The sequence below is a fragment of the Rhinolophus sinicus genome, linkage group LG07 (genome assembly GCF_036562045.2).
Source record: "Rhinolophus sinicus isolate RSC01 linkage group LG07, ASM3656204v1, whole genome shotgun sequence".
Taxonomy (NCBI): Eukaryota; Metazoa; Chordata; class Mammalia; order Chiroptera; family Rhinolophidae; genus Rhinolophus; species Rhinolophus sinicus.
Genome location: NC_133757.1, coordinates 102,082,262 through 102,105,273, shown reverse-complemented (window position 1 = coordinate 102,105,273; position 23,012 = coordinate 102,082,262). Strand labels below are relative to the sequence as shown.

The window sequence follows — 23,012 nt, the reverse complement described above, 5'->3', positions numbered from 1 at the left end:
AATCAGTGATAAATACATGGACATGCACAAACAAACAAACAAACAGTACAACTCTAGGGAAAACAAAACAAAAGGTCAGGAGAGGAAATGTAGTCATAGTATATACTTCATAGCTCAGTTGGGGAAAATGATCATACAGCCACAATCATGCACACGGTGAAATTGGTCTTGACGTGGTTAGGATCCAGTAGAAGATGGGGTGATGGAAAGTGTGTACATGTGTGATAACGGCAGAAGGATGAAAGTGAAAGCCTCACCTTCCAGAGTGTGATGCCAGTGAAATCAAAAGATAATTCTTAAAACCAAAGAATCAAGAAGTAGTAACAAAAGCAAGGTATGCGAAGGTAGAGAGGTCAATTCTTAAAGAATCAATAAAAAGAACTGGAAGTGCTTGCCTCCAACGAGTAGGAAAATAGTTTGGGCAGGGCCAAGTGGGGTCATCTGTTATTTTTGTAGCAAGTCCCAGAGAAATATTTGCTTTTTAAAACTATGTGCAACTATAACACTGACAAAAATTAAAATTAAATGAAAAAAAAAAAGATTATGAGGAGAATAAAAGAATATTTCTTGATGGCTGGAACTGTCTTGTTTTATTAACAGTGTCTTATCACACCACAGAACGAATGAGGAGCTACTCTAGAACTGTGCTTCAGTGCTAGAACTATGCCATCTGTGAATTATCAGACAAGCTTAGTGTTGAACTAGAAAAGAAAGCAGATTGTCATTTATCCTAGTTCCGTGGGTAACGGATACCGACAGTTGACAAAATTGATAGGTTTGCATACATGGCTTAGAAAAGTCTGTACAGTACATACAAGTACTAAAACTTGAAATCTATCCATCCAGTTCTATGAGAAAGTCCCACTTTTTTTGCAATCTGAAAAATAGAGAACACATGGGTATGCTAGCTGTTAAATATGCATGCAGAGTTTCCAATCTGTCTCATAAAATATTCATGTTTGTTTGAATATGAAAACTATTTCCCCAACATCTTGTAGTAAAACTCTCTGTATCCTGCTCAGTTTATAGTTTAGAGCAATTTCTCCTCCCAAATTCATTGTAAGAACGTTTTGTATCACCATCTCCAAGCACGTTTGATGAAATGCAGATAACTGGGCACTACTCCAGACCAAGAGAATCATAATCTCTGACATCTGATAATATGCATTTTTAATAAGCTCCTGAGAGATTTTTATAATATATTTGATATCAAATTTTTTTGTATTTGTTTGTTTGATTGCTTGTTTTTTTCCCCTTAATCAGAGTTATGACATCCCTCTGCTCTCAACAATTGCCTCTCTTCATTCTCAAAATCTTTCTAAACCACTTATATGACACTTACTCATAGAATGTGTTTATATAGGTATGCATATTTTTCCCCCAAAACAAGGTAAATTCTTCGATACCAAGGGCAATATCAAATACTTCTTAGAATTTCCTCACAACAAACTATTTCACCGAATATTCTTAAACAAATGTTGAAAAAATTCACAGGAAAATGGATGGGAATATTGAAAACAATATTGTTTTATCATTTTATATTGTAACAAAGTTACTTCCAGAGAACAATTCTCTCCACTAGGTTTGGGTTGCCATAGGAATGCTAAGCTTTTAAAACTTTGTGTTTTTAGATGTAAAATATGATTCAAACTTCAAGCTTTCAATTAGTCTAAATTCTTATTTATAACCTCCTGTATATCAACTTACAATGGTCTGTCTGCCTTTTACCATTCCTGCAATAGCACAAACTGCCTTTTTCTTCCTAACTACAAATCATACCATCTGTGAAATTCTTTCTTAGCTAGCTAGGAACAATAATGAAAAAAAAAAAAAGGATTGGTAAAAATGGGAGAGACCGTGACTTTTATGTGAAACAGAGCAATGTGTCTACGGGTAGAAGCTGGTAGGAAAAAATATTAAACATCTCTTAGCCAAGTAAGAGTTTAGTCTTAGCAGCATTTGTATAATTTCTTTGATGCAATAAAACAATGTAATCTCAAGACTTCCTGCATAAATATGCAAGTACATTGTATATTTTAATAAAAATCAAATCATGTGAAGTCTTTAAGACTATAGTATTGACAGACAGTATTCGAAACACCTCTTCCATTCTCGAAATACTATAAAAATTTCTAAGAATTAAATTTTCCCTTAAGGTAAATAAAAAGTAAATTTTTATCTTAAAGTAAATAAAAATTTATTTTGAAGGGTTTCAACCTAAATTTTCACTTCTTAAAATCAATTAAGTCTAATAATAGAGGGGCAGTGCAATTTGTTATCATCTTAAATTGCAACAAACTTACTTCTAGAGAACAAAGTTTTATAATTTTTAAAAATCTTGAGTACATTCTGACACTGATTTTTTTTTTCCTATGGGATTAGTGTTATGATATTGCTCTAGCTCTACGTATTTTTGTTCCAGACATGCTACTTTTTTTCTTTTTCTCCTAAGAAAGTGAACCAATGAATTGGATGCCTTGTATGAGTTAGCTGAAATTTTTCTTAACCTGCACATAAAAGCAAATTTGGCCTTTAGTTAAGTCTTTTCTTTACGTGATATTAACAGTGAAATAACCTACTGGCAAACACTAGAAGGGATGGAAAAAATATCCTCCCCCCTCCTTTCTCCCTCCAACTTCAATATTCACTGAGCTGCTTTGTTCTCTGTATCCTGAATAATTAATAACTACTTTGGCGATCAGTCATGCATTCCTTAATGGCACTTCAGGCATCAAGTGTCCTTCTAAACCTTCCCCACAGAAACCATACACCCCTCTACAGTGTGCACTGGCTGGGCGCTGACTTAACTTTGGACAAGTCATTTACAAAATCACCATTAAGCAACACAGTTGGGCTTATAAAGTGGCCACGATACTTACATACTATTCTTAAATCTCTTTATAGATGAAATATATAAATAACTTTAATAACAATAAAAATATGTGATATCCAAACAAGTGTCACTTACTGCACATACTTAAAAAAAGAAAAAATATACTAATAAAGTATACATAGAACAAATTTGGAAGCAAATTAAAAAATAAATAAATAAAAAGGTGAGTTTCACTGGATTGTTGTGAGTTCAAAGACTTCATTCATCCCTCCATATTACCCTTATCAGGCAATAAGGAAAAGACAAAAATATATGGAGTCAATTGATGTGGTAGCTGTAACATCTATTTCTCTCAGTCTAAACTGCTCCATTCACTAACTGGGAAATGAGAGTAAACACATTGTTGAAAATATTATGTTATTAGTTCTAATTGGAAAGCTTAGATTAAAACTCTTTAAAAATATGATCAATAAAACTATTTTAAAAGAAATCAGTAGTAGTTTAATCATCCTTCAAAATGTTAACCAGATTGGAGGGAAAAAGAGAAATTCCTCAAACCTTATAATCATTTAAAAGATATATATTACATGCAATATTGTACTCAAGAAGAATAGTTCAATTTATAGAGAATAAAACCAGCAAAATATTCAGGTTTAGATTTGTATATTTAGTTTCAAAAATAAGTAAGGTTCTTTGAAGTAATTTTCTGTCAAAAATATGCATTTTTTTTTTTTTTTACATTAAGGCTGGGGTATTTTTTAAAAATAAAACTTTTGTAAGGTCTTTTGATACTAGAAGAAAATACATTATTTTTTCAGCCTTTGTAGGTTTTTTAACATTCTTAAATAATGGTGCTTATGCTACAGTACACAGAGTAAAACATACATAATCAATTATAAATTACTCCAAAATTAAACAAGAAATTTTCTTTTCTTCTAAGAGATCTGAAATGTGTGCTGGGCTCTCAATGTGTGTGGCCTCCAAACAGAAACAAGCTTGCACTGTTTTATTTCAGTTTTGCTTCATTTCTTCCCAAACAATCTCTCACTGCTAATCTACCAGGGCTTTTTCTTTTTCTCTTTTAGCATGAAGAAGAAAAAAAAATCAAAGACATTATTAACTCCTTATGCACAATCATAAAAGCTAAACATATATCATTTGCCATCAATTTGCATGGATTTATTTTTTCATTATTTATTAATGGGGTATAACTGGCTATATATATATTTTTTCATAAATAATTCTTGAAAATAGCATTGAAATGCTAAAATTTTAAATTTATGTAGTAAATGTACTATTTTTTAAGCTGTAAACGACTATAATTTCAAGTAAATATCTTAGGCTAACATTTTTTCTAAAGTAAAACTTAGCTTATAATATCAATTTAAAATAATAAAATTGAAAGATAAATTTTATTTATGTTTTATTCTAAGGTACCTGGGAATCAAGGAAATTATACCGCAATCATAACATTACAGAGGAAAGATTATCTATATATTAAAAATATATACAAATCTTTCAATATTAGATTAGATCAGCATCACTTTATTCAAAATAAGTAATCCGTTGTTTAACTATATGCTCCCTCATTTATTAGTTGAGGAAAAAAGAATGAGCAAATCATCTGACAAAGGTGAGCAAAATTTTAATGGTAACATGTACGGCAAAAACAGTTTCTGAGAATTTTAACTAATGTAGTAAAACTCTATTGCTAAGATACTTGGTAATCAGAACAGGGAGCCTTAAAGGTTGACTAGATTCAAATATCCATTCATGAAGGCAATAGAGTTATCCTCCTTACTTGTAAAATATAAGAGATATTAAAATAAAATTTCTCCATCATTGTCCCAGAAAAAAAAAAGTGACTAAACTCAAAGCTTATTTTTTTCCCTGTGTATGAATAGATGCAAAAAATTCATTAAGTTAATTATAAAAAGCAGGTAAAGATGATCATATACATTAATGGTTAAAACGTCATAATATGCACTACTTTCTTTAAGTACACTGGATAGCTGTTGTTCCACTCCTCATCAAAAGTAAACGTATACATACATACATACAGATATATATATATATATATACACACACACACACACACACACATAAAACAGAAACAAAGGAACAAAGAAATAAACAAAAAATAGTTCAATCTTTAAGAAGGGCTAGAGTGTGTTCTCGGTAATATAGCCCACTATATCAGGACCAGAAGTTGTGATTCTTCAGAATCATTACTATTACACAACAGCAATAAAGGTAAGATTCAGTGAATGAGAAGTTACTGCAGTTCCACATAGGTTTAGACAACTCTAAGGGGAAATGGCTGAGTCTCTATGAGATACTAAAGAGCAGCTGCAATGTGTCTGGATTTGTACTAGGCACTCAGTAACAAACCGTAAAGTAGGAAGTTCATATTCTGCTAAGGACTTGTGCTTAATATCATTTTCATCATTGCAAAGTTAAGAACCCATCCCAGCCAGTGGTCCCTAAGGTCCTATTTTGTAGTGATGGGTTTGTAGTCATTGAGACCATTGCCTCTGGGGAACCGGGTGTGTTAATTATGAAGTTCATCCTTGGCAAAAAAAGAAAGAAAGAAAAAGACAAAATATCAGAGATGATGGCTGGGTGGAGGGGCACTTGCCCCTGAGCAAATGACAGAAGAACTTTTAAGTCTTTTCTGCAAAAGGCAAACTTTCTTCCCTGAGGCTTTCATTCATTGATACACAGATAAGATTGATGGATTACTGCCCTACTGATAATAACATTGGGGGCAGTATTGGAGGGAGAGATGTCATTTAGCAATACACAATGATCATTCAAAACATTCTGCAAGGCTTAAAAGCAAAATCACTTGTCACATTTTCAGTCTTCAAATCTTGCCCTTCTGTGTGCCGTTATTTTGTGTAGAATGAATGTGGCTGTACGGAAGGACAGATGGCTATATGGAACCAAGACAAAGGACAGATGAAGAAATGGCAGATAAATTGTCAGAGTAAATTTAAACTCAAAAGAATCAAAGCTTGTGAGACTGTATAATTCATATAGCAGTAATCACTTCAGATAGCAATCTGCGAAATTAAAATCATCTCCAAGTCACTTACTAGGCAATGTAGGACCTGACTTTCATGTTTTCTTATTTTTTCCAGCTCAAAGCCTATTGTTTTCCTAAGCATAAGGTACATTAATACAAGGTCTCCTATGCTATTTCTCTGCACATCTCCACTTTCTACAGCCCATCACAGGCCAACAGTTGCCATTCCAAACATGGCTCCAGAGATGTAGGGAGAATGTCAATTCTCAGTCCACCAAAGTTCATATTTACAATTTATCAAACCATTTCAATAACTATTTACAAATGTTCTAAGTTTAACTTTAATGATGTAACCCATGATACACAGTTCACCTAAAATCTTATAGATGCAGTTTCTGGTCTTAGTCACAGTAAATCCCTGGTAACAGGTCAAACGTGGGGAGCAGAGCCCTTCATACTGAAGAGGATGGGCGATACTTACAGAAGATACTGATGGCTCTTTATCTCATCTCGGGGCTCATGAATCTGATATACACTTACAGATAAAAATACAAGAGTCAGTGAGTCTTCTGTTAGTTAATCTGGGGTGAGTGAATTGTAGGATCAACTCAACATTCAAGCATTTACTGTGCCCAGAAGGAAGCCAGGCACTGTAAATTTCCTGTGTTTTTATCTTTATGTATTTTAGTTAATCTATACAACTCCTTGGGTAATGCACAAGATAACCCATGTGGTCATAAAATCAGAAAAGGACACCCTTGGTGTCGGCATATATACATTTAGATTTCGTTTTATTCTATAGCATGATAGATTGCTATTTATACATATTTAAATTAATATACTAGGAAGAGAATAATTCATTTAAAACACAAAAATCTCAGTTTCAAGTTTATTTTTGTCACAAGTTTGGGATAAATACAATCTTGCTGGGCTACAAGATCTACCATTACATATTTCATAGTAAAAATTTAATTGTTTTGTATTTAAATATTTAAGTGCATTATATGTGCTAAAACTCAAACTGAAAATGTGGACTCTACACTTTTGTGAAAGTGTAGCCGTGGCTTCCAAGGCCATCTGAGACTTAAAACAAACAAACAGGAAGCATAAATTCTGAGAAGCAGGATACTATGAAAGTTTGTCAAACAGATTCTTAGTGGCTTTATTTAAACAAATGATCACAGTATTAAAGCATTACCTGTAGTGTTTTTTTTAATCCTTGTCTACTACTACCACTTTTCATTTCCAACTGAAATTATTAAATTGTATTAAATTTAATTAAAAATTAAATGAATAAATTAAGAAAAGTTTTGGAAATTAACAAAGGAAATGGTAGAAAAATCTATTGTACTGACTAAAAATATTTCATAATGGTATAGAGCTATGTATATCTTAAATAATCTATATAAGGAAATTGATCCAGATTCACAGTATAAATTTATAGCATTATCTCTCTTAACTTCAATTTTATATAATAAATGATTATGTTACTAAATGAATACATTATTACTTTCAAACTTCAGTTTGCATTTTATTGTTTCTTTTCAGCTGTATCTTAAATAATGCCTAAGTTTCAAAAGTTAAGCATTGATTCCGTATTTTTTAATTTGACTCATAAATTGTTAGCTTGCGGAGTGCATTGTTTTATATCCAATAAGAGTCTACATGTTAATGCACGCAGCCCACACCATGGTGTGTTCCCGGTGTGCCTATTGATTTGCTAAATCTCCTGTCAAAATCACAAAAGATATCAATTTTACATTCTTTTAAATGGTGATAGAATTTCATATTTAAAAAAAAATTATGCTAGATGACATAATCATATTCATATAGTTACTTCTGGATTTTTATTATAAGCAGAATGTGATAAAAATACAAAAGGGTTTTCAATATTTCTGCTGTAGGGCAACACATAGATATATTATTTGTGATAATACATAAAATAAAGGGTTCAAGCAATCATGATACTAAACTAAAAATACAATAACAATTACAATTAGAAAAAAATAGATTTCTTAAGTTCTGGTGAGAATTTCAAAATTTGGGGGGGAAGCACAAAAGGCCATAAATATTATTCAAGCAGGATAAATATTAAGATAAGTAAAAAAATTTAGACACCAACTACTTTTAAAAATATATTTTACTAAAATATTGATTTGAAAAGAATTAATATTTACTACTTACCTTTCTCCAGAAAAAAACTAAAAATAAATATGTTATGTACATGTTTGTATAAAACACATCTGAAATAAATTTTGGGTGAATACAGAAAAGTATAATGCTACCTTAGTGGTAATGGGGCAGGGGTGTGTGTGTAAAACATCACATAAGAGCATGAACTAAGTCAATACAGACATTAATTTAATTAAAATGATATTAATATCAAAGAGTACTGGCTATCTAGCTCTACAATGAATTCATTCCAAAAACAATGTATGAATTTAGAAATAAGAACCACCAGAGTCCTGTGTAACTTTCAAAATTTACATCTTTCAAAGTTACAGTAGCATTTAGCAAAAAGCAAGTGTATCATATAAGTCACCAAAAATGCTAGAAAACTAAAATCATCATTTATTATTTAATACGACTCAAACTTGAAATTAATTCAGTAAGACATTATATAACCCAAATTTTGATGGTGATCCTTAAATGGTAAGAGCAACAAATACACACATTTTCTTATTTCTTTCAGGAGAAAATTCTATCTACTCTATCAAATTTTCCATCAACACTGAAATACCAGACAGTGTTGCTGTTGGGTGGTTACAGGTACGCTATAATCTTCTGAATGTTGTACAAAACATTTTAGTTGGTTGTGTTGATAAGTTATTTAACATGACCAATGATCTACAGTGCTGTAATTTAAGTTATTTGTGATAACCAGAGTGACGTTTATTTAAAAACCAAAAAAAAACAAATAACAGTCAAAGAAAGGTTTTGGTTTTTGTTTTTCCTGATTCCCCTGTTTGGGGTGGGGAAGGAGTTAATGACTTAACGAAAAACTGACCAAATTATATAGGGGAGATCTACGTGGTACTTACAGGCACGACGATGTTGTAGTGAATGCAAAACCCTGGTTCAGAAGGAAAGTATTCATCAGATACAAATCTTATCCTGATTTGATTTCCTTTAGAAATCTGTTTGCCCGGCACAGTCCCAGAACCACACCAGCGCCCTAATATAGTTCCATCACTGGGGTCCTCAACTTCTACAAAATCATACCTGCAGAGAGTAAAAAAAAAAAGAACAGAGACATAAAACCATGGTCTGTTGTTTTGGCCATTCAAATTCCATGTCTGTCCATGCAATGAGTCTATGGACCACAGCTATGAGTTCATACCAAATTTAACTAGATAAATAAATGTAATCAGATATTCCAAAAAAAGAGACACACTGAAAAATGCATCCTAGCTAAAGATTTATGAGTCTTTTAATCTCCCATTTTACTGTTAATGAACTCCAAATTCACTAAATAGCCCTCCCATTTTACTGTTAATGAACTCCAAATTCACTAAATAGCCCTCCCATTTTACTGTTAATGAACTCCAAATTCACTAAATAGTTATCTCAAAATTGAAATATTTTGTATGAAGCAATCATATTTGAATATTTCAATTCATGAAATATTCAATTCAATTTCCATTTGGACATGACGGCTGTCCAATCTTAATTCCTATTATTGCTGCCCATTACTATGTGACATAACTCTTTCACCCTAGCCAGGCTTCTTGGCTCCCTTTCCTCATCTGTGATAAAAGCTTCTCTAGAACCACTTCATCATATACGCATCCTTCAAATCTCACTCTGTACTGCACTGTCTCCATGGAGACCTTTCTGGGTGTTCTCAGTTCCCCGTCATCTTTCTCTTTTTGATAAACACATATTTTTCATATATATGCAAGTGATCCATCTTCTTTCTTAGGCTGTTAAATCACTGAAGAAAGAGATCCGTTCGTACATACTTTTATTTTACACTGCACTACATAGAGAATCTTAAACATAAGGAATAAATATTAATTTTTAAAATAAATGTTACATTTGGTTTGGAAGGTTTAGAGCAGTCGTACTCAAGAGAGCAATATTACCCGTTTAGACAATGTTTTGGAAATTTGTAGAGGCATTTTAAGTTATTTCAGTGATTGGGGATGAGGACGGCACTATGAAATTTAGCAGGCAAGGTCCATGGATATTCAACAATGGAAAGTCCCCAAAGTGAGCATTTGCCCAACAGTCTCCATGTCTTTCAAGTAGTTCACTGGGCATTCATGTAGGTGATATTTCTCTATTGTTCTGCGGAGCCTGGAACCTATTTGTCTCACATATCAATATAGATATGTTTGCAGTTCAGTTTAAGACCAATTTTCCAGAAATTCAACTATCAAATAAGTAGGAGAAAGTTTGAATACTTTGGAACTTTACCAAGAGTTACTATTTTGGGGAAAAACAACAACCCAAAAATAAAAAAAACATATCAGTAACAGGAACACTACTTATACTATTTGTATCACAATTAAAACAATTAAAAATATACACATCAGTCTATACTCGTAGCTGTCATCATCACAAATGATTCTACTTAAAAGATGCAAATATCTGACTACTTCCTTTTATTTTTCTGGTGTAATTCTACATATGCATTTATGTATTTTAATGTTATTTTGATATTTATTTACTTTTAATATTTAATTACTTCGTTATTATATCAGCTTTATATAGCATGCAGGCACTGTATTTTAAAAATGACTGCATACATAAATAGAGGATTGCTTATATGAATTGTATCTCAGGATACTAAATTGGACACTGCATAACTTTTGTTAAAAGGGAAGCTGAAAACCATTGGTAAATTTTTTTTTTAAGTCTAAATTCAGAAAGTACCAAACCACTAAAAATAATATATTTTGTACTGTATTGAAATTACAGAAGAAAAAAATTGTTGAAAAAGGACAGTACATATCATTATACTTATAAAGTCTACTTATAAATCTTGGTTCCAAAGAAGTATCCAAACTCTATTATGGCATGTAACTTCACCTGTCTCAGCCTGATTTTCCTTGTCCTTAAATTGAGGATAATGCTACCTAACTCACAAGGATGTTTTAAGAAAAGAAAAAAGGACACCACATGTGCAGTACCTAAAACATCATTGGCACCCATTTGCCACTCAATAAAGTTTGCCCCTCATCTCTATCCTGTACCCTTGCCCCCAACCCATACCTACCTTTTACTATAACCTCACAAGTTTGAAAGCAATAAATAAGAAAACTTGAACACAAAGGAGAGGCTATTTCTGCTATATCATGTGACAACTCCAGGGTTATAAATTACAAATGCATAAGACAGCCAATGTAACCAACCACTCCAGGAATTTTGGTGTATGTGGATGGTGGGACCAGGAAATGGCAGGGTTGGGGGTCCAGGAGTGGAGTAGAATAGACCTAAGTTGTTATTTCAGATACACAGAAGTTGATAACTACCATTTTAAATCAAAGGGTCATTTTTATATCAAGATATTTACTTTTGAAATAAACCTTCTGTTCATAGAGTATCTGTTTGTTCTGTGCCTATCTGACTACCACCACTGCTAGTTTGCAGAGAGCCAGATTTCAGGTCTCGTCAATCATTCTACAAGTATTTATGAAGCACTGACTTGGTGCAAAGTGCTATGCTAGATTCTCCGGATACAAAGATGAAACTATAGCTTTTTTGGGCTCAGGGTCCATAAAACACTTTGGTGAGTGCTCTAATGAGGGGAGGTAGGAAATACTGTGGAATACTGGCAGAGTAAGAGTAATTCTATACAGTGAGATTAGGGTCAGTTTACAAAGAAACATGGGGACTGTCAATGAGTACAGATTGACCAGGGGTGAAAAGGGGGGAAATGGAAATGCATTCTAGCGAGACGTACAATACATAAGATGTAATAGAAGAAAGAAGGGGCCAGGCATGGTCAATTGTGAATAGAGGATGGGAAACAAAGGAGTAGCTGAAGATCAAACTGGAAAAAATAGGTACAGGTGAGAAGGCATTGATATTTCAGAGTCAGATAATCAAATATTATTTTGTGGGCCAAATGTTGCAAACAGGTAAGCAGTTTTAATAGAAAGTATGTTTCTTTGAAAAATTTAAGACAGCATTTTAAAAAGTGGAAATTCACAGAAAAAAATCTGCATTGCTGTTTTTTGTTTTTTAATCTGATGTTCTGGTAATACTAAATATTATTAGTTCTAGTGTGACTCCATGAGAGCTCAGATCTCCAGAACTGGTGTCGGTTCCAGGAGAGGATGCATTTTCTTTAATTTACTACTTTATCCCTAGCACCTACATGCCAGGCACGTCGTAAACACTATGTCAGTGTCTGTTGAATAAAGGAGTGAACGTTGGCTCTTCATTTCTTCATACCAGTTGAGGCTCAGGCGAAATGGAAATAGCTTTTGATAGGATACGGTCTTTCTAGTTTTTAAAAATCCATACGTACTTTCTACATAGTTTTAAAATACCCAGATCTTCATTTATTTATATGACTCGCCCATGTAGGCATCGGAGTTTGTCATCCTTGCAGCATCTGAGGCACAGCCACAGAGGTTTCAGTAAGGGAGAAACATAGACAGAATCATCACATATGCGAGGAATGCCAGGAAACAATAACATTTCAAACGTGGGTAGAAAGGAAAGGTCTTTTAACAAAAACATCCTGAAAAGTAGCAGCAGGGAAACCACTGTGAGTGATGGCACAGAATTAAGGGAGGAGAGACTGTCTACCAGAAGCAGAGCTGGCCAATGGCGCCAAGTGCCAGGAAAGATCAAAGAAGATGAAAATCAAAATACATCCATTGGTTTGGCAGTTATGAAGTCATTTTCAATAAACTGGTTGGGCAAAACACTTAGTGCCAACATTTTTCTTCACACCATTTTCAAAATACCTAGAATAATCTTTCTAGTGGAAGCATTTTAAGAGAAAATAATATCACCTGGAACAAAGTTAAAACTAACAACTCATGTAACTATCTTACTGGATTAAATTTAAAAGGAGTTTTTAACTACACATGGAAATACCTGGATTAAAAATGTTAAGAATTTATTAAGGAACAAGTAAGTCTTAAGCTTTGTCTTATCTAACTTATATCCTTATATAAAAATCACTGCCCTGCAAATAAGAGGAGAGTGACAAGTACATGATTACTTTTTTCATGAAGATTTTCTGAATTTGATGTCATTAATGTAAAAACCAACACACACACACACACACACACACACACACACACACTAACACTAATCTTAATAACAATTTCTGAATTTGCCGGTAGACAGCTGGCAATTAATTCTTACATGCTCATACAAGTCTGGCACATATATTTATCATAGTGCTTTAAAATCTACACAGTTTTGCATTCCATGAAGGTTAAATGAAATGAAATCTAAAAAATTACTATGTCCTTTGCTTATAAAACAGAAAAACTTAACATATGCTGCTGTTTCATAGTAAACTAGGCATTTTAATGTGTTTTTTTTTCAGAAGTAGTATCATATATTAATCATCCAATTATTCTACCATTAATTTTATGGTCATATCCAACAATTGTTTAAATGTCTATGGAATTGAAAATTATTAATAATATAATTATTTACTTAAGCTTAGTTTTCCCTCTTAATGAAAACAGTAAATCCCCTTGATAAAGGATATAGTTATAAATATAGCATTTTTTTTGTACTTAAATCATATTTAAGATCATGGAAAATAGACCAAGGGTAGATCTACGTGGAAAGTATCCCCATGCCTCATTGTGCTATTGAGTCTTCAAAATAGAAAAACAAAACAAAACAAAAAAAACATTGCCACTTGACTCCATATTTAATTTTAACTTATTTGGGAATACAGAGCATGGTTGGAAAAAGACTACTGTATTCAATCCAGCTGCCTTCCCTATCTTTTGAAATGTTTTATCTTTTCTGATAGAATGCCATTGACAGAATATGGGATACAGTGCAGAAGTTGGATGGTTGATATAACAGTTCAAAACATCAAGAAGAAAATGAAGAGAGAAAACAATGACGAAATAAATCTGTAGGCCTTCGCCAAATGAAAGGGAAATGATAAAACCATTTGACACAGAAAAGTGAAATCGCAAAACACAATCATCCTTAAATGCAGAAATCCACACATGCCCAGATGACTGCTCTGGAGACATGGTAATCTTATAATACACTCTCAGGTATTAATTTCCAGCATGCACAATTGCTCACATCAGTATTTAAAGGATTTGCTAAACCTATTTTATGAGCCAATCAAACATCACTTTCTCACGGCAACATGATACAGAGAGCACAGTGCTAAGTGGTTTATAATGATCACTCCCTTTCTCTAACATACCCCTGGGGACCCAGGAGGATTTATGTTCTTTTATGTTTAACAAACAAGTCTGGTATTGTAGACAAAATTTTCATTCTCATGTGGGAATTTAAAAACTGTGAGGCCATGAGGACTGCTTTCTTACTCCTAAGAATTGTAAGGAGTATACCAAAGAAATAAATTCACTGGTAAACATAATTGTCAGACACCCAGCTCCCTTCAACAAAAATAAACCAACCCTGCAAAACAGGCTGTTTCTAGTTCATACTAACTAAAACCCTGTCAATTAAATCTGCCCCATGAATTATCGAACTTGACGGTAGTGTGGAAACCTTGCCAACAAATAGATGTGGATCTTAAAAAGGCCTAGCTCTGCAAGTGTCAGCTGGAGTCTGAGCTTGTTGGGAAAGGTAATAAAATTAATAAGATGACAGTTATTCTATAGTGCGTATTGGCTTATACTTCAGTTTAGCACAATGTAATTCATATACAGAATATAAGTTTGAAATTCCTCCTTGAAAACCAAAATGTTTATCCATGCTTTAACTTACATTGAAAATATTTTTAAATAATTATTATATTTATTAATTGACTTTTACACCTGAGCTCACTTAATCCTCACCAAAATCTTTAAAAAAAAAAGTTGTTACTGTTACTGTGCCTGTCTTACATTTTATAATTTTTTTCTATGCTAAGAACTTGGCTAAGGTCACACAGCAATCAAATATACAGCCAAGGGTTCAATTTTGTCAGTTGAATTCCAGAGCTCATGCTCTTAAGAACTAAACGATGGTGTGTACTGTATTTAAAATATGCTTATATGATTATATTTGCTTTATTTGAGGCTTAACTGCAGAGAATTTGTGCGTCTTTGCTCAAATTGGCCAAAAAGAAGGTCTTGTTCAATAGCTGGAGAAACGTTAAGGTTCATTCAAATAAAACCAATCAGTCAACTTGGTAATCTGGGCACATAAATTTTACAGGTATTTATTTTCATTAATTTGGTAATATTTGTTTTTAGGGACTCTAAAATTCTTTAGGAACAGTTTAAACCTATGTAGGAAATGTGTAAGTCAAATCAACAAGCACACTTTAGAGGACTGAATGATGACACATGATGGAGTAATTCTCATGGAAATATGAGAGTTCTACTTGTGAGATACAGTTATGCTGTACATAGTAGGAAATTAATAGATTAAAATGATCTTATGACTAAACAAAAATATTTGAAACTTATAACCCATAATTTAATCCATAAAGCTAGAAATCTGAAGAAAAACAAAAGTATAAGGTAAAAACTAACAATATCAAAAGGTGTAAGTTATATCCAAAAACAAAATTAAAATTTAGAATTAAAACCAAAAGCTGGTTCTCAGAAAGGAGTGTGAGAGTGAGAGAATAGGAGAGCAAAAGATAATATGCATGAATCAAGAATTTACAGTGAAGGTAAGGAAGAAGATATAATCATAGATGAAACGCATTTAAAATTTGTAAGTATGTTTTATGCCAACTAAATCTGAAAAGCTACATGAAATGGATGACCTACTAAAAAAGTAAATTATTGATGTTGACTGAAAAAGTACAAAAAGTGAACTGACTAATAACTCTAGAAGAAATGAAAATGACTGTCAAACATTTAGCAATAAAAAAAAGAAGCAATGATATGGGGTTTATAGGAGAGTTCTATTTGAATTCAAAGGAACATTTAACTCCAATTTTATATAAGCAATTGTACCAAAATTAAAAATGACAGAGATCTCCCTAATTAATAATAAAGTAAGCCTAGTTTAAATCTTGTGAATACAGTTAACAATACTGTATTATACACTTCAAAATTGCTAAGAGACTGGATCTTAAATGTTCTTACCACACAAAAGAAAGGGAATTATGTGACACTATGAAGCTGTTAGCTAACTCTATGGTGTTAATCATATAGCAATATATGTATATCAAAGCAACACATACACCTTAATCTTACACAGTGTTTTGTGTCAATTAAGTCTCAATAAAGCTAGAAAAATACAAATGTTTAATAAATGAAAAAATCTGTATCACAGATCTTTTAAGTGGCAATATCAAACATTACAAATTAAGACAAACTTTCACTCATAAATTGAAGGAAATGCAGAAATCTCAAATAAAATGTAATCAAACATTCCATCAGTGAATTAAAAGATACAACACTTCATGACAGAGTATGGATTTAGTTCATGAATATGAGGATGAATGTAGGAATGACCTTTTAGAATATTAAAATGAAAAAAAACACACAAACCTATATGATCATATTAATAAATGTTGAAACAACATGATAAAATCAACTATTTAGATAAAACTGAGTAAACTGTGAATAGCAGGAAACTTTTAAATTACGGTAAAAATTATTTAACAGAATGTAACTGCAAGTTTTATATTAAATAAAGTCATTCCCATTAAAGTTAGAACAAAGACAGGGTTGGCTATCCTCACCATTATTTTCAGTGTTTTAGGGGGAGGCTCTAGCTATTTTAGTAAGACATAAAAGAAAATAAGTGTCATAATAGATACAGAAGAGAAAAATGACCATACTTGACAATATATTCCCTTGAAAACAGACTGTAGTAGGGTAAAGACAGAGATTGGAAAAGCTTGGGAATAATCAGGTGTGGGATGGGTTGATTTGGAGTTTGTAGGGTAAAGAATGGTTATATACTGTATGTATGTATTTTGCAGGTAGATTTGATTTTAGTTGGTGTGGCATATGAGAGAGAAAATGATTCCAAAGTCTTTTGCTTTAAAAACAATATAGAACCGGAAAATAATTTAGTAAAGTGACTGAATATAAGATCAATATACAAATACGAATAGTTTTTCCTTATGATGGCAAAAAACAGAAACTGAATAGGAAAAAATGTCCTTCAAAGTAGAATTATAAAAATGCACAGTAATAAATATAACCACTAAAGTATGAATGTTATATGAGGAAATGTATACAATATTACAGAACAAAAAAGCATAAATTTACTATAATTCTTTAAATGAAAATCCCAATAAAGCTTCTAAATGTTTGTAGGAAATAATAATCACAGTGATAAAGCGAACATTATGTGGTACATATTATGTGCCAGATACTTTATGAATATTAACTCATTCAATCTTCAAATACAACCTTATCCATAAATACTGTTATTATTCCCATATTAAAAATGGGGAAACTGAGGTACAAAGAGGTAATGTAACAAGGCAAAGGTCATTTTAGCTACAAGTAATAGAGTTGGGGTAGGAACCTTGCTCTAGGAATTAGAACCCATATTCTTAACCATTACAAGATCATGTATCTAATTAAATAAGACACAACAAAGACTCATCCAGCTCAATATGCCACGATTCATAATCCACCTTTAAGAATTCTGATTTAAATTATCCAGATGCTCTTCTTTAAAATAGGGAAACCATTCAGTTTCCCGGTTGCTGTGACGATTAAATGAGAAAGTGTACATAGAGTCTTTAGAATAGTACCTGCAAATATACTGCTCAATAAGTGGTCAGTTTTGTTTGTTTATTTTTAAATAATTGCTATCATTGCAACTACATATGCAACCCATGGAAAACTCCACCCTGTGGAATAGCAGATCCTAGAACTCCTCATACAGTCCCACAGATCACTTCTGCTGATTTATGACAGACTCTGGCCTCCTTGGCCATTCTTCCATGTGGGTGTAACTGTCCTGAATCTAACCTGCCTAGAACGATATAAGCATATATGTATTTGTCATTATTATTAACCATTGTTTCTTTCATTGTAGTAGAAGACAGAGTCATCAATAGATTTGGAAATGATGTATATGTAATTTTTGTGTCAGTATTTTATGTCCTATAAAATAAGCACAATAACAGTATCAATTTTATGACTGGTATGGAGATTCATTGAGTCAATATACAAAAAACACTTACCTATGTGCTTGGTATATTTTTCCCAAGACTGATCACTCATTGAAATGCATGATTGCCTATCCTCAATCAATAACCATCCGTGTGTAGGTGTTTTTATAGAAACACCACATCACATCATTGTACTGTTACTGAAATAACACCAAGATGTAGACAGCTAATCTACATCAATTCAGAGATTTGGTAAAGCATTCATGTTCCACTCTACTCTAAGGACCATATCTAGTACTCTTCATTACTGTCTTGTAATTAGTTTTACAAAAGAATCCTCATTAACCTTTCGGCCTACATAGTGTGAAGCTTTGTGGTGTGCAGCTATTTATTAGATGCATATTGAGTGAGTCACTATTAAATTAGCAATAATTAAATAACACTTCATATGAATGATTGACAATCTACATTTATTACATATGCCAACAACTGAACCACTGTAGTATTGAAAGAAAGTTGAGGAACTAAATTTACAAAATGAAATCAACATTCTATTTAGACTAAAGCTAAATTTTTCTCTCATGGATTATTACCTCGTCATTTTCTCTTCTACTTTCAACACACAGGCTAAGAATAAAGTGAGAGTATACCAGTAGAGGTAGGTTGATATAGAAAAAAGATAAGACCTCCTCCAATACATCCCAACTATTGACCTTAGGATATTTAGGAATATTGAAATGGGAATGTATATATTAAGGTTTACCTAAGTGGCATCACAATTTAAGATTAAATAGGAAGGGTTATGAATATGCTTTCTTGTCTATCCAACCCCAAGACTATTGTAGGCTTAGGAAATCCACATTAAACCACTACCAAAAGGTGAATTACAGGCTACTTTTTCCATACAGTCTTTGAATAGCTGAATTTCATGGCCTAAACATATTTCTAAAAGGTCATGATATCATCAATCAAGACATCTGTAAAGGAGTTTGCTGTATGTTAGGTTCTTTTAGTTTTTATCTATGCTGCATTCTTGCTACACTTGGAAATACCAAGGTACTCTAGATATGTATTTATCTATGGCTGAGACAAACATTTAAGAGGCATGATAAAAAAAAATCTGAAAGAGAACTTACTCTGGGTGGTGAACACACAATGTGATATATAGATGATGTATTACAGAAGTGTACACCTGGAATCTATGTAAATTTACTAACAATTGTCACCCCAGTAACTTTTAGTAAAAAAAAAAAAAAATTGGCCAGAATTCATGTAATACTTATCAAAGCATTACCAGAACTTCAGGCCTGATTTTGAAAGAAAATATTTAAATGGTTGGTCAACAGCATAAGGCATTTTAAAAAGGTCATCTGTTTAAATATACAAATTTACCTTTTGATGATCACGTCTGTGACATTGAGAAAATGAGTTTGTTTTATAATATACCAAAGTGAAATGAAAATGTTCACCTCTTCAGGATATTAGAGTATTTCAAATATAGTTCCTGAAATGTTACAGAAAACAGTAAATATTTATTTTGAGCATTTATACTGATTGAATATTTATTTTTACAATGAAATGATTTCTCCTAAAAGCATTCTGAAAAAATATTTTCAGAGTTTAAAACAACTTTTAGTCCTTCCAGCATAATTCATTATTCAACATTTTGAAATCAGTAAGAACAGATCCATATATGGAACTTTATCAAACACAAACAGATGAGCAGAGCATTTCAATCCTGATTGATGAACTGACTATTTAAGGAAATAGGTGTTCAATATAAAATGGCTCTAGGCTTCAGGTTCCTCTTTGGCAAAACAAAGGAACAAATTAGATAGAATAGAGGTCATTTTTAAAAATCTTAGCTTTTTTTTTCTTGTTTGAGAACCAAATCACATTATCTTCTGTATGTAGTCAAACAAAAATGCAGCTTATACACAAAATATGTTATTAGAACATTACCCACTACAATATTTTCCAGAAATTTTTATCATTTTCCAAGTTCTTTATAGCACTGTTATCACCAAAATCATAACTGTCTACAGTCAATATCCATGGAAACCAACTTATAAATACCAATGTAGTATGAAATGAGAAAGAAAAAAAAATACTGACAGTGTTGAGAAGCCAAGCAAACGCATTCATAGCAACTGCCGTATTGTGCAAGGTATACCCTCTGACTGACCATGCAGGTCCCAGGTTAGGAGAAACTCTAATCCCACCAAGGGAAGTGACACCACCTCCATTGAAATTGTTAGTGTCTCCTCCTAACTATGTCTCTTTCACAACACTCTTCCAAAGTGACAGCTAGTGAAGGGGGATGACCTATAGCTACTATAGACTGCAAACACTGTCTTGGAGGACAAAACCCTTTTTATGTACTGTGTAGCACAAATCATACCTTAAAATGCCATCATTTAAAACACAAAAGCACATTTTGAAATTCATTTGACATATGCTCCATCTGACTCTCCTGATAAGAAATATATCCCTTATTCCTTATTATACGTCACACCAATCAGTGTGGTTCCAAGAGGCAATAACAAAATGAGAGTTAGCACAAAGAAGATGCTTAACAAATGGAAGAAGTTTTCCTCACTTAATGAAAATTCTTAGTTTTCTAGACTTTCTAGTTTTTCATTCACCTAAACTTTCTAATTTAAGGTATAAGTATGTTTCAAACAACTAACAGGAATTTTACTGCTATTCTGTATGCTTTTCTACCTTTTCTTCACTGATCATTATATAGGATATATGTATGTGTGGGTATACATATATATATATATACACATATATGTATATATTATGTACATAGTATATATATATATATGTGTGTATATATAATGTGTATATATATATACACACATATATATATGAGCTCATATATACATGTTCATATATACCTGTATACACATGTGTGTTTAAGGTACAAATATTAAGAATATAGGTAGAATAGGTAAAATTCTACTTATATAAATTTCATTTTTATAATTACCTCTTAGGTAAATGTATATACTAAGGATGTTCATTACCAATCTATGCAATTAATCTCTTAGAATACTTTAAAAACATAAAAAGAAAAAATGTAGATTCCAGAGATACAGTTAGGTAAAGCTGATATATATATATATATATATATATATATATATATATATATATATATATATATATGGGTTTACTCAGCAATTTTGAAATAATCAATCTTCACTAGAGAACCAGAGTCTGTGGAGACTAAAATAAACTATTTAATGGAAATTTAGTGAAGTATAGACATTAATGACATTTCTGAGATTTCAAATCTTGACTGAAGAAAAATAATTTAACCTCTTTCATGGGAAATTTAGAATTTCAGGAAGTAGAGAAACAAGTCACCCTATTCATACCACATGTTAAAAGTATGAAAACAACTTTTTGACTTGCATGTTCACTTTTATTTCCAATGACAAAAGATTTATGGGTTATATGGGATTATATGTTCCACAGACGCTGATTAGAGAATAAGGTTGAAAAAAAAAGAAAAAAGACTGTCATTTCTCAAGAAACAAAACAAAACAAATCTTCATATGGAAGGAAACATTTCAGATTGTTAGGTCATTTGATCACTCTAATAAGTCCTGCTAAGGCGATTACTTCATATTTTGCGGCATGAAAAGGGAAATAAGAAATACTAGGCTTAGTGCCCACTTGGCTAAATCCACCTTCCTGGGCAATATCCCTATGCAGGGTGTTTTGGCGTCAGGTTTGTTTTATTTTCGTCTTTTCACTTTTAAAATTTTCCTCTTGCTCTGTATTTCTTTCTTTCCTTATCCTGTTAAAATTACCTCTTCAAGGTGCTTTTATATCCAGGATCCCTACCCTAATCTTTAATAGGGTTCTGTGCTACGAGAAACTTTAGCAGTTTTTAACAGTTTCAAATATATCACTCACTACATTTCCTCTTTTGATCCAGATGTTTTCTCTTAGATTTCTCTCTCCTTGACAGAAAACATAGGAGAGATTTTTATTTTTTTTTTGGATTGTCTCATGACTTCTATTCACATAGTCAGAAATTCTTATCTACCTACTTATTACACTGAACCTCATTTTCCCTCTCTGAAAATCCTGTAAAAGGAGTTTCAATTATGTGTTTCAGTTCTTAATTTTATTATTCTTATAGATAAACAAGAAAATAATAAAAAGATAAGAATACCAAATTACTTGGTAGTGTGAGAAAACTTCCAATATTATTATTTCAGCAATTTAACAGAACCAAACAGAAACTAGACCTCATTCGTTCAGAAAAGCTATGTTAATAATCACGCATAAAGGCAAAAATTGAGGTCCAATAACTTAGCTAATTGTAGTGATGTTAAATACTCTACTTTCCATTACAAAGTTGTTTATATTTTCATTTGAACTAGAGTTTAAAATAAGAGACTACATATTTAAATATCTTTAAATTATTGTTTAGTATAGGGCAATTCTAAAAATAAATGCAGAATATAAGCTCTTTGAAGGCAGAAACTGCCTTTTTCTTTCTCTTTTTCTTTCTTTTTTTCTTTCTTTTCTTCTTTTAACCTTCATGTCGCCAGGCTTCACCTACTATGTGACACTATGGCATGTATGGCATGAACACTGACACATTCCATTTAGTTAATATGAAAACTGAAGTATTTCAAACAACAAAGGAAAAGATAAAGCAACGGGCCTCCTCTCTGTGCCCCCAGCCCAAACTTCAGGGATCTGATGAAACACACCAACTTCCCATTCTACTTGTGGGCCTTTGAGCAACTGAGTAATTGTGGGCTACTCAGGGCTTTAGTCATTTGTGAACCTCAGCTGGGGCGAGACAGCATATTTCACCAGATGGCAAATATGATCACATTTTTTCAGGAAAGCAACTCCAGCAACAATAGTCCTGTCATAGGTCAAGAACGTACTTTATATCACCAAGTTATGAC

General features: G+C 32.3%; 1 protein-coding gene across 2 annotated transcripts in view; it reads right to left on the bottom strand.

Annotated features, from left to right (window-relative positions):
- Positions 1-23,012, bottom strand: part of PDGFC (platelet derived growth factor C) — a 175,980-nt gene that overhangs the window by 41,470 nt on the left and 111,498 nt on the right. For both annotated transcript variants that reach the window (XM_074338398.1, XM_019733263.2), the window contains exon 4: positions 8,903-9,083. In XM_074338398.1, coding sequence (XP_074194499.1) covers positions 8,903-9,083 — 181 coding nt within the window. The remainder of the gene's footprint in view (positions 1-8,902; positions 9,084-23,012) is intronic.